General features: G+C 33.2%; 1 protein-coding gene across 1 annotated transcript in view; it reads left to right on the forward strand.

Moving 5' to 3' along the window:
- Positions 1–9,433, forward strand: part of LOC107696370 (transmembrane 6 superfamily member 2-like) — a 12,793-nt gene extending 3,360 nt beyond the window's left edge. Inside the window, exons 4-10 of the mRNA XM_016496673.1 lie at positions 1,539–1,642; positions 2,659–2,741; positions 3,432–3,556; positions 4,995–5,096; positions 5,184–5,276; positions 5,433–5,552; positions 8,904–9,433. Coding sequence (XP_016352159.1) covers positions 1,539–1,642; positions 2,659–2,741; positions 3,432–3,556; positions 4,995–5,096; positions 5,184–5,276; positions 5,433–5,552; positions 8,904–9,113 — 837 coding nt within the window. The 3' untranslated portion in view covers positions 9,114–9,433. The remainder of the gene's footprint in view (positions 1–1,538; positions 1,643–2,658; positions 2,742–3,431; positions 3,557–4,994; positions 5,097–5,183; positions 5,277–5,432; positions 5,553–8,903) is intronic.
- Positions 9,434–12,303: the final 2,870 nt, after the last annotated feature.

Below are 12,303 nucleotides of genomic sequence, written 5' to 3' on the forward strand. Positions count from 1 at the left end.
ATATATTTATTTTTTTTTTTTTTTTTTTTTTGCAGTGTAAATCATGATGCAGAATTGTAATTTAAGATAGAATTGGTAACAAAAAATTTAATAACTGCTGTAAATAATAATGCAATTGATTTTTCAATATAAATTATAAACATGTTGTCATAATAATATTCATTGTCTCTAATATTACACAAAATGCCCTATTTTACTTCACATTCTTAAAAATGGAGCTAAACGACATGAAACAGATTGTAATTACGCAGCAAAACAGGACTACTATTACCTAATTTGATGATGCTGAGTTTAAAAATATCAGTAGAAACTTTCCATCATGTACATTTTCCACAAAATAAGAATTAAGATTTTTCTAATTATATATATATATATATATATATATATATAATTTGAAAAATCTTAATTCTTTTGTAGTTTTTATTTTGTCTTATCAGCTTTATTGCACTTGTCAAAATAACAAAAGCAGTAAAATGTCAAAAGTTTTAATGACAGAAAGAAATATTCAAAATATACCATTTAACTTAAAAATCTGCAAGAGAGTGAATATGCTCAAATACTTCCTTTAATGCACTTTATACTTTACAAATAAGCTTTTTTTCACTAGATCTGTGATTTTCTGTGGCTGTTTGGATGCAGTGAAACACTCACAGATGCAGAAAACATCAGGTTCATGTTTGTCTCTGGCCATAATTCTGACCTTGAAATCAGGATTAGGAATAAAGTAATGTCATTCATGTGAAATGTGCTGAGAATTGAACACATCAGCGCAGAATTGTAATTTAAGATAGAATTGGTAACAAAAAATTTAATAACTGCTGTAAATAATAATGCAATTGATTTTTCAATATAAATTATAAACATGTTGTCATAATAATATTCATTGTCTCTAATATTACACAAAATGCCCTATTTTACTTCACATTCTTAAAAATGGAGCTAAACGACATGAAACAGATTGTAATTACGCAGCAAAACAGGACTAATATTACCTAATTTGATGATGCTGAGTTTAAAAATATCAGTAGAAACTTTCCATCATGTACATTTTCCACAAAATAAGAATTAAGATTTTTCTAATTATATATATATATATATATATATATATATAATTTGAAAAATCTTAATTCTTTTGTAGTTTTTATTTTGTCTTATCAGCTTTATTGCACTTGTCAAAATAACAAAAGCAGTAAAATGTCAAAAGTTTTAATGACAGAAAGAAATATTCAAAATATACCATTTAACTTAAAAATCTGCAAGAGAGTGAATATGCTCAAATACTTCCTTTAATGCACTTTATACTTTACAAATAAGCTTTTTTTCACTAGATCTGTGATTTTCTGTGGCTGTTTGGATGCAGTGAAACACTCACAGATGCAGAAAACATCAGGTTCATGTTTGTCTCTGGCCATAATTCTGACCTTGAAATCAGGATTAGGAATAAAGTAATGTCATTCATGTGAAATGGGCTGAGAATTGAACACATCAGCTCTAATGAAGGCCACACACACACACTGAAGTGATACTCTGTGTTGAAGGTGGAGCCGTACCTGAACACAGCCCACGGCATCATGATGAGCTACTGGGACGGAGTCCTTCACTACGGTCTGCTCCTCATCATGGTCCACCGCATGACTGCAGGGTAAAACCATTCTCACAACTACATCAACACTGCAACACAACAATGTCAATACATTTATGAGTGATGCTGATATGGGAAGTTGGCATCAAATACTTTTGGGAAGTTGAAGAATGACGTTAAACTCTCCTGGTGAATGTTCAATAGCCATTCAAAACTCTGGGATCAGTAAGATTTTTAATGTTTTTGTAAGAAGTCTCATCTGCTCATAAAGGCTGCATTCATTTGATCAAAAATACAGACAAAAACAGTAATATTGTCAAATTTTATTACAGTTCTAAACAACTGTTTTCTATGTGAATATATTGTAAAATATAATTTATTTCTGTGATGCGCAGCTGAATTTTCAGCATCATTACTGCAGTCTTCAGTGTCACATGATCTTCAGAAATCATTCTAATATGCTGATTTATTATCAGTGCTGGAAACAGTTTTGGAACCTGTGATACTTTTTTCAGGATTCTTTAATGAATAAAAAGTATTGCATTTATTCAAAATAGAAATCTTTTCTAACAATATACACTATGCTCTTTTGCTGTCCTTTTGAATTTTTTATTTATCAAAGAATCCTGAAAGTATCACAGGTTCCCAAAAAAAATAAAATATTTTTTTTAACTGTTTCCAACATTGATAATAAATCGGCATATTAGAATGATTTCTAAAGGATTATATGACACTGTATTTTCAAATATTTAACACTTACTTATTTTACACAATACTTAAATAATGATAAAAAATTATAAAATATTTAAAATGACCAATTTGCAAATATTAGTTGTTGTCCTCTCTCTCTCTCTCTCTCTCTCTCTATGTATATATAGAATACTAGTTTTTACAAAATATTTCTCACTTATTTTACACAATATTTAAAATAATAGATTAAAAACAGTAAACAATCAAATAAAATAAAATAATTAAATATTGGTTGATTATGCAGCCTATAGTCAATATATTGGTCTGTGATTTTTACAGATGACCTGTTGCTTGAGATGTTGTGCTGTTGGTTTCTCTTCATACAGCAAGCCGTTTCGCAGTTTGGCTCTCGTATGGGCCGGATCCATGATCGCCAGTCAGATCGTCTTAATCACAGGCGTTGTAGTAGGTAAGAAACTCAACTTCTCCAAACTAAAATCACAAACCAAATTTCAACATAGTTTCTGATAAAAGTGTGTGACACTCAATAACAATGTTGGAAAATGTGGACGCATCTGTAATCTCTGAGGTCAAATTCAGCTGTATATCAATGCCTTTGTTTCTGTGTTTCAGGTAAATATGGAAAAAACCTCCTCCCTGCTTTCTGGCGAAATGCCCCTTCTCTGGTTTTACCCATATGCTAAAGGATTATAGAATACTAGTTTTTACAAAATATTTCTCACTTATTTTACACAATATTTAAAATAATAGATTAAAAACAGTAAACAATCAAATAAAATAAAATAATTAAATATTGGTTGATTATGCAGCCTATAGTCAATATATTGGTCTGTGATTTTTACAGATGACCTGTTGCTTGAGATGTTGTGCTGTTGGTTTCTCTTCATACAGCAAGCCGTTTCGCAGTTTGGCTCTCGTATGGGCCGGATCCATGATCGCCAGTCAGATCGTCTTAATCACAGGCGTTGTAGTAGGTAAGAAACTCAACTTCTCCAAACTAAAATCACAAACCAAATTTCAACATAGTTTCTGATAAAAGTGTGTGACACTCAATAACAATGTTGGAAAATGTGGACGCATCTGTAATCTCTGAGGTCAAATTCAGCTGTATATCAATGCCTTTGTTTCTGTGTTTCAGGTAAATATGGAAAAAACCTCCTCCCTGCTTTCTGGCGAAATGCCCCTTCTCTGGTTTTACCCATATGGGTGGTGGCAAAGTTTTTCAACAGGCCGAGAGAGCCGTCAATCATTCCTGCTGACAAGGTGAAGTTCCAGATGATTGACAGCACAGTATTGATTCAATCCTATAAGATCCACTGATCAGAACTGAGAATAAACACTCAAACAGATATTTATCCTGAATTACGTGTTTTGGCTTGTAAATATTCATTTATGCATGAATTTAACGGTAAAAGACTAAAAATGCTACAGTAAAAACCTGTTAAATGGTTAACAGGAAATTCCTCTACTATATACGGTGAAAAACTGTATTGGACATTACATGTAATTTTACGGTAGTATACCGTTTTTGGAAGTGAAAAAGACCTTATAATTTACAGTGAATAACCGTAAATTGACATTCCCAGAATTCCCTGCGATACATTTCAAATGTGATGTTTTTTTTTGTTGTTGAAATAACTTTCTTCTTAGTTTTTTCTTATCAGTTTTGTATATTAGGGTTGTGTGTTACACCTAATGTTGTTAAATGAATGTTTATTGCATTATTTCAGTTTCATGTGTGTTACCATGATGGTGTTTAGCGTTTGTGTGAATGACACTGTGCACCTTCTATATATGTTATTATTTAAAAGCTGCTTGTGATGGGCTTTGGTTCATCATGTGACTTTCTCATCACCACCTGCATTTGGTGGTTATCAGTGTATTACAAAGGTACAAAACAGATTTCAGTACTTCAATAGGTTGGTATATTAACATTATTTCAGTTAATGAAATTACGGTATTTAACTGTAAATTTAAATTAAAACAGTAAAACCTAAAACGTTGCTACCATATTTTTACGGTAAAATTCCGGCAACCACAGCTGCCGTTTTTTTACCGTAAATTTTATGGATTTTGTTTTACAGTGCAGCCATTCATTTCAACCATTTATGTGCCTTGAGGTGAACACACTGCCTCGTATGTCTCTACTAATGACCAGTGTTGGGAAGGTTACTTTGGAAATGTAATAGGTTACAGATTACAAGTTACCCTATTGAAAATGTAATAAGTAGTACTATTTCAATTTCTTTATTAAAGTAATATAACTGATTACATTCGATTACTTTTTGATTACTTCTCTAAATTTCTATTGTTTTCAACTGTTAATCATTTTCAAACATGTAAACCCTTACGAAAATTAACCTTATAGTAGTACTCAACACTGATTACTGTCACTTTCGAAATCCTTCATCGCTTGAATTAAGATTATTATTTAATTTTAAATTATTGCATTCATTCAAATTTTAATAAAATTTGTTTGTGAGTGTTTGCGTGTGAAAAAATGTAACCCCCTTTGTAATCGTTAACATTTCCGTAATTTAATTACAATTTTTTTCTCAGTAACTGTAACAGATTACAGTTACATTTATTTTGTAATTCAATTACGTGATTCTGTTACATGTAACTAGTTCCTCGCCAACACTGCTAATGTGGAAGTACTAGTTGAGTTGACAGATGGGTTTGATGTGGTCTGTAGGTGGAGGTGGAGGTGGAGCAGAAGAAAACGCTGCTGTCTCGTCCCACAGACCTGCTGCTCACGCTGGGCCTCATGGGAAGCATCATCTTCACTGCGTTCAGAGGCTTTGTAAGTAGCTACACATCCATCCACGTGTCCGTTTATCCAGCCATTTATTCCATCACTCACTTTTTCTGCTCTCTTATTTTTCAACAGGTTGTTCTTGAATGTTCTCTGGATTTTTGTTTTACCTACATCTTCCAGTACGAGCCGTACATGAAAGACAGCGTCGGCTTTCCAAAAGTCACAGTGAGTCTGATGCACACTTGGGTACATTTAACATGCATTCAGATGCATTAGTAGTATATACTGAAGTACTGAAAGAATGAAGATTGGCAGCTAGCGATATACAGAGATATCACGGAGACGGAAACATGATGGACTGACGGATCTCGTGTCTTGTAGATGCTGGTGTTCCTCTTTTATGTTTTGCCGCTCCTGACGGCGTGTGTTTATGGGCTTCACGCTCCCGGATGCACATGGATGTTGGACTGGACTCTGGTTCTTGCAGGAGCTGTAGCTCAGGTACATATACAGCAACCACTAAAACTATTGTCAACTAAACTATTAAAAATCATTTTCGTGCAGTAAAATAAATCTGATATAAAAACAAATATAAAATCAGATGAAAAATTGTGTTTCATTGGCATCTTACTGAAATAAATGTAAGTTAAAGTACTAAAATTCCTAAAACTGAAATAAAAAATTTACTCTAAATGTAAAATATAAAAAAGCACATAACAAAATTACATTTAATATTTACACTATAGTTATATAGAATATTGCACTAAATATTAGCCAATATTTAATGTTAATATAAATGTATTTTGTTATTATAAATATAGAAATACATTTAATAATATACACATACAAACTGCATTTATAGTAATTATATTAATACCATTATATTTATGAAATTAGTTATAAAAATATAGAATGTTTAATTTTTTTTTTAAATATTTAAAAATGACATTCACAAAAATATTTGAAAATGGAAAATGTTTCAAAATAATCAGATATTGGTTGATTATTCAGTCTGCAGATGACTGAAGATAAAATGAATACTAAAATAAAAGATAATTCAAAATATTAATAAATACAGTCTGCAGATGACTGAAGATAAAATGAATACTAAAATAAAAGATAATTCAAAATATTAATAAATACAGTCTGCAGATGACTGAAGATAAAATGAATACTAAAATAAAAGATAATTCAAAATATTAATAAATACTATAATAGAATATAAATAATACTAAACTTTCATAGGAATTTAGTTTTGAATTATTTAAAACTTGTATGTATAATTGCACAGTTGTATGTAATTGTATATTATTTATATATTGTATATTTTTTGTACTGGTTACAAATTTTAGGTTGAAAATTGGTTCAGGAGAAAATGTCATGAATCAGAGAAAATGTATTAAATAAAGATGAATGTTTTTGCAGACACAGCGATCAATAACTAGTTTTGTTATGGTCGATAACTGATATGACAGTCCAATATAAATCAATACGGTTTTGTTTGAATAAAACTCTTCTCAATTAAACTTTGATCTAGAATTTAGAATCAAAACATAATATTACTATATAACACTTTTTTTTTAAACTGGTATGGTACACTCTTAAAAATAAAGGTGCTTCACGATGCCATAGAAGAACCTTTTTGTCTAAATGGTTCCATAAAGAACCTTTAACATCTGAATAACCTTTCAGTTTCACAAAAGCTTCTTTGTGGTGAGAGAAGGTTCTTCAGATTATATAAGGCTAAGAAAGAGATGGTTCTTTAAAGAACCTTTGACTGAATCAAGGCTCGAAATTGCTCCCATAATTTAATCTGTGCGACCTCAAAATATATTTGGGAGCATTTGTGCGAGTGCATATAATTGTTGTTGCACGTGCGACCTGTTTTAATTTCTCTAAAAACGTTCACAGTTATGTGCCTTCTGTGTGCTGATACGGTGACCGGTCTGCCGTTCTATCAAACGTTACATAACTTCATCTTTACATTCTTAACTTTAATGCAGATTTTAGATTGGTTACTATTAGCTGTCAGTCACTGCTTTCAGCTGTCAGGTGACAGGGAGCTAATGCAAAGGGCTGAAGAAGAGAGACAATGAAAAGAACACTGACAGATTTCTTTTGTAAACCACCTAAAGTTAAAAATAATGGTGCTGGTGATAGCGATCATGTGGTGAATGTTGATCCACCAGCCGAAAAGAAGGCGTACAGTTTTCTGAGAGAATGGTTGAAAGACTTCGAGTGGCTCCGCTATGAAAATGCACTGTGCTCTATACACATTTGAGACGGAGTTTGCAGGTAACACTAGTTAGGTTAGACTAGTGCACGTGCACATTTAGACTGCATTTTTTTCACTGCATGATTTAATCTATTAAAATGCATCACAAAATTCAAGATATGGGGGCTTTATATCATTTCATATAGTTAATATCACACGAAGAGTGCTGTTTTTTCCTCCAAAACTCAGCATGATTACAAATGTGATATTGATTTTATACAAAAAAATAGTGGAGTGTTCCTTTAAAGTATCTTTTCTTTTCATTTTTTTAAAATAATTTCAAATATCAGTTTTCAATGTTTTATGTTTACAGTATTAAAACATTATATATGCATGTGTAACTGCAGGTTAAATGCATTCATGTCCTGCATTAAGCAGTGTGTAAATGCATCTAAATGCCTCTTCAGTTGCAGCTTCTGTGTTTCCTCTGCATTGCAAAGATGAATTTTGTTGATACTGCCTGGTAACAGCCCAAACGTCTTATTATTCTAAATAACTGATTCCTTTAATTAAAAACAACTAGTTTGAGATTTATAGGCCTATCCCAGGGGTGACAAACTCCGTTCCTGGAGGGCCGCAGCCCATACTGCTTTCATTTGCTTGATAACAGCCCAAATTTCTTATTACTCTACTTGACTGATTAAATGTAAGAATTTGACTCAAATGATGATGAACACTTTTAGAAAAAAAATGGCTTAATTGTAAAAATGACCATAAAAGGTAAAAATCTATTTAAACTTATTGGAAAATATTAATTTCTATCACTGCTGTGAACTGACCAGCACACAGAATATGAAGAATATCAAAGTCGGCTGTCCACGGTATAGTCCTTAAGACTACCAGCACAATAACACAAGATCAACACAATAACACACTCAGCAAAATATCGTCTAATTATCGTTATCGATAAAATCCTAGAAAATATCGAGATATCATTTTTTGTCAATATCGCACACCCCTAGCTGCCAGCCGTTCTGCGCAATTGGCAGAGCTGAATGTAAAATTTAACACCGCATACACCATCCTAACCCTCGCAAAAGACGAGCTCTCTCTCTTTCTGTGTTACGAAATAAATCTGTCAGTGTTCTTTTCATTGTCTCTCTTCTTCAGCCCTTTGCATTAGCTCCCTGTCACCTGACAGCAGAAAGCAGTGACTGAGTAATTGACAGCTAATATTAACCAATCTAAAATCTGCATTAAAGTTAAGAATGTAAAGATTAAATATGTTAATATTTGTAGTTGTGGTGCTCATAAATTTTTGGTGGGTGCTCCTAAATTTTTGCTGGTGCTCCTAACTTTTTAAAGTTGGGAGCACCAGTGCTACCAAGTAAAAAAGTTAATTTCGAGCCCTGCTGAATGGTTCTTTGTGGAACCGAAAAATGGTTCTTCTATGGCATCGCTGTGAAGAACCATTTGAGCACCTTTATTTTTAAGAGTGTAATCTCTTTTTTGCTGTCTTTTTAGGACAAAAATGATCTGTTTACAATTCAGATCAGTGCCAATAACGAAACCCCCGCCCCCTAATATTAGCCGATATGATGACTGATAACTCATCTGTGTCTGTGATGTTTGCACAGATGCAGTGGACTCACCTGGGCGCGTCTGTTCACTCGCGCACACCGTTCACCTACAGGATCCCCAAAGACGAGTGGAGGCAGGTGGTCACGCTGAACCTGCTGTACACAGCCGTGCCCGTCCTCCTCGCCGTCCGCTGCTACATGGACCAAACCTTCTTCATGAAGAGCGTTCCTCAGGAGCAGGCCAGCAACGGCAAGAAGAAGAATTAAAACCATCAGCATTCACACGCAAGAACATGCATGCGTCCTCTTTACAGGAGAGAGACTCCGCTGTCAGCTGAAACCACCAGAGATTATTTGTAAAAGCATCAATATATCAGTGACTATATCTGTATCTGCCAATATTAGTGGTTTTGAAATGTCCAGCAAAGCCTTTCTGTCTGATTAGGCTGACGTTTCGCTAACGTTCCCATCAAGTTCAAACGTTCAAAACGTCCAGTTAAAAATGTTACGTTAATGGAACATTCCATTGTATCACTTTGCAACATTAAGGAAATGTTACTTTTGAATGTTCTATGAAAATATAATATACATAAACATAAAAGTTAGACACTACAAAGTTCCATTAACGATGTATAACTAAAGTTTTTGTGCTAACATTTTGATAACATTGGTAAAGACCAGAAAATTTTGAGCATTTTATTAACATTACTGCAAGAACGTTTTTTCATAACATTGAGAGAACCTTTTCAGAACGTTCTGAGAACATTCCCTGTTATTATAAGCAGATACAAGTATTTGGCCGTATTTTTTCCAATTCAAGCAGTAAATTCTTTTTCTATTAGGTTATAAAATATTTCAGTCATAACAGTCATGCATTTTTTTATCGTCAGTATCAGTATGATTCAAATAATATTAGACAGATGCCTGATTTTATTTATTTTATTATAAGCATGGTACTGTTTGTGAACACAAAAAAGGGCAAAACAGTATGGATTTGACATATTATTATTGACCTTGACAAAATAATTGTTGGTTTATCGGTATCGACCAAAATATCAGTCATCCGTTTTTATTTTTTACATGGTGTTTTGTAGCGTTGTTCAAGTGTAAAGTGTGTGAAACAGTTCAAACTACTGATCTCAGCCAGGTTTATCTCTGGTCAGTTGTGGTTTTGAAATGTCCAGCAAAGACTTTCTGTCTGATTAGGCTGATCCCAGCTAACAAAAATAAGTTCTAAGACGTTTCGCTAACGTTCCCATCAAGTTCAAACGTTCAAAACGTCCAGTTAAAAATGTTACGTTAATGGAACATTCCATTGTATCACTTTGCAACATTAAGGAAATGTTACTTTTGAATGTTCTATGAAAATATAATATACATAAACATAAAAGTTAGACACTACAAAGTTCCATTAACGATGTATAACTAAAGTTTTTGTGCTAACATTTTGATAACATTGGTAAAGACCAGAAAATTTTGAGCATTTTATTAACATTACTGCAAGAACGTTTTTTCATAACATTGAGAGAACCTTTTCAGAACGTTCTGAGAACATTCCCTGTTATTATAAGCAGATACAAGTATTTGGCCGTATTTTTTCCAATTCAAGCAGTAAATTCTTTTTCTATTAGGTTATAAAATATTTCAGTCATAACAGTCATGCATTTTTTTATCGTCAGTATCAGTATGATTCAAATAATATTAGACAGATGCCTGATTTTATTTATTTTATTATAAGCATGGTACTGTTTGTGAACACAAAAAAGGGCAAAACAGTATGGATTTGACATATTATTATTGACCTTGACAAAATAATTGTTGGTTTATCGGTATCGACCAAAATATCAGTCATCCGTTTTTATTTTTTACATGGTGTTTTGTAGCGTTGTTCAAGTGTAAAGTGTGTGAAACAGTTCAAACTACTGATCTCAGCCAGGTTTATCTCTGGTCAGTTGGTGAAATCTCAATAAATATGGACTCTGGACTAGTTTACATCACTCTCAGAGACGTTTGAAGGCCGTTGACGCTCAGGGTGTGTCCTGATCGTGTCTGACTGTCTGTGTTTAGTAGTTTCCTGCTGCGAGGACTGTATTTCATTCACTAGAATGATTTTTAAATTAGTATACATTATTAAAACAGTACCTAATTGGGTGAATCTCACAAAAAAAAAACCTATCCGGGATGAGAAAAAGTATTTTTTTATATGAAGTATAAAGCTACAAATGATGTCCTTTTGTCAAATGTCCAAATATGACCTGAACATGTTCTTGGCAGATTCACCCAAATGTTTTACTTGATATTTTTTGTAGGATTTTCTGTTGTATAGTTTTTTTCTCAACACTTTTCTGCGGTACGTGTGCTCTTTGCCTGTCATGATCCCTCATATCTCTTGTCTTGTGAAATTCGCTGTTTATTATTCTTCACATTGGGCTCTAAAAGGAACGCCGGGGCACGGGTTCAGCAAGAGACGTTTGAAGGCCGTTGACGCTCAGGGTGTGTCCTGATCGTGTCCGACTGTCTGTGTGTTTAGTAGTTTCCTGCTGCGAGGACTGTATTTCATTCACTAGAATGATTTTTAAATTAGTATACATTATTAAAACAGTACCTAATTGGGTGAATCTCACAAAAAAAAAACCTATCCGGGATGAGAAAAAGTATTTTTTTATATGAAGTATAAAGCTACAAATGATGTCCTTTTGTCAAATGTCCAAATATGACCTGAACATGTTCTTGGCAGATTCACCCAAATGTTTTACTTGATATTTTTTGTAGGATTTTCTGTTGTATAGTTTTTTTCTCAACACTTTTCTGCGGTACGTGTGCTCTTTGCCTGTCATGATCCCTCATATCTCTTGTCTTGTGAAATTCGCTGTTTATTATTCTTCACATTGGGCTCTAAAAGGAACGCCGGGGCACGGGTTCAGCAGGGAGAAATATTTATAGCATTGCAACACAGTGAAACAAGATTCATTTAAAGATACAGGCATGATCTGATCTGTCACATTTCTTCCTCATCCAATCAAATCTCTGACCTTTGCTCTGTAGCTGAAGACATCGTGTCGCTGGCCCAGTGATCTTTCACACAGATGAATGAAGCCTGTCAGCGTGTTGAATGAACTGATTACATCACTTTCAACACTGTATCTGCAATGTTCCGTTCCTGAGGATAAGAATATCATTGAATTAAATGGTTTAGCCATTAAAAATCATGATGTCATGCTGCGTTATTCAAAGGGGTGGGAATATTTGCTCTGACAATGATTTGATTTGATTCAATTGCGATTAAAAAGATGACATTTTGCTAATGTTCCTATTAAGTTCCTATTCTTCTTTCCTGAGAGAAGAATTGTACATTCACTTCATATCTGTAATTTCTTCTTTTTCATAACCGAGATACACTTACAAGTAAAATGTTGCAATTACCTTTTTTATTTGATAACGACAGCAAATCAGCATA

Source organism: Sinocyclocheilus anshuiensis, unplaced genomic scaffold (assembly GCF_001515605.1).
Source record: "Sinocyclocheilus anshuiensis isolate Anshui unplaced genomic scaffold, SAMN03320099.WGS_v1.1 scaffold217, whole genome shotgun sequence".
Lineage (NCBI taxonomy): Eukaryota > Metazoa > Chordata > Actinopteri > Cypriniformes > Cyprinidae > Sinocyclocheilus > Sinocyclocheilus anshuiensis.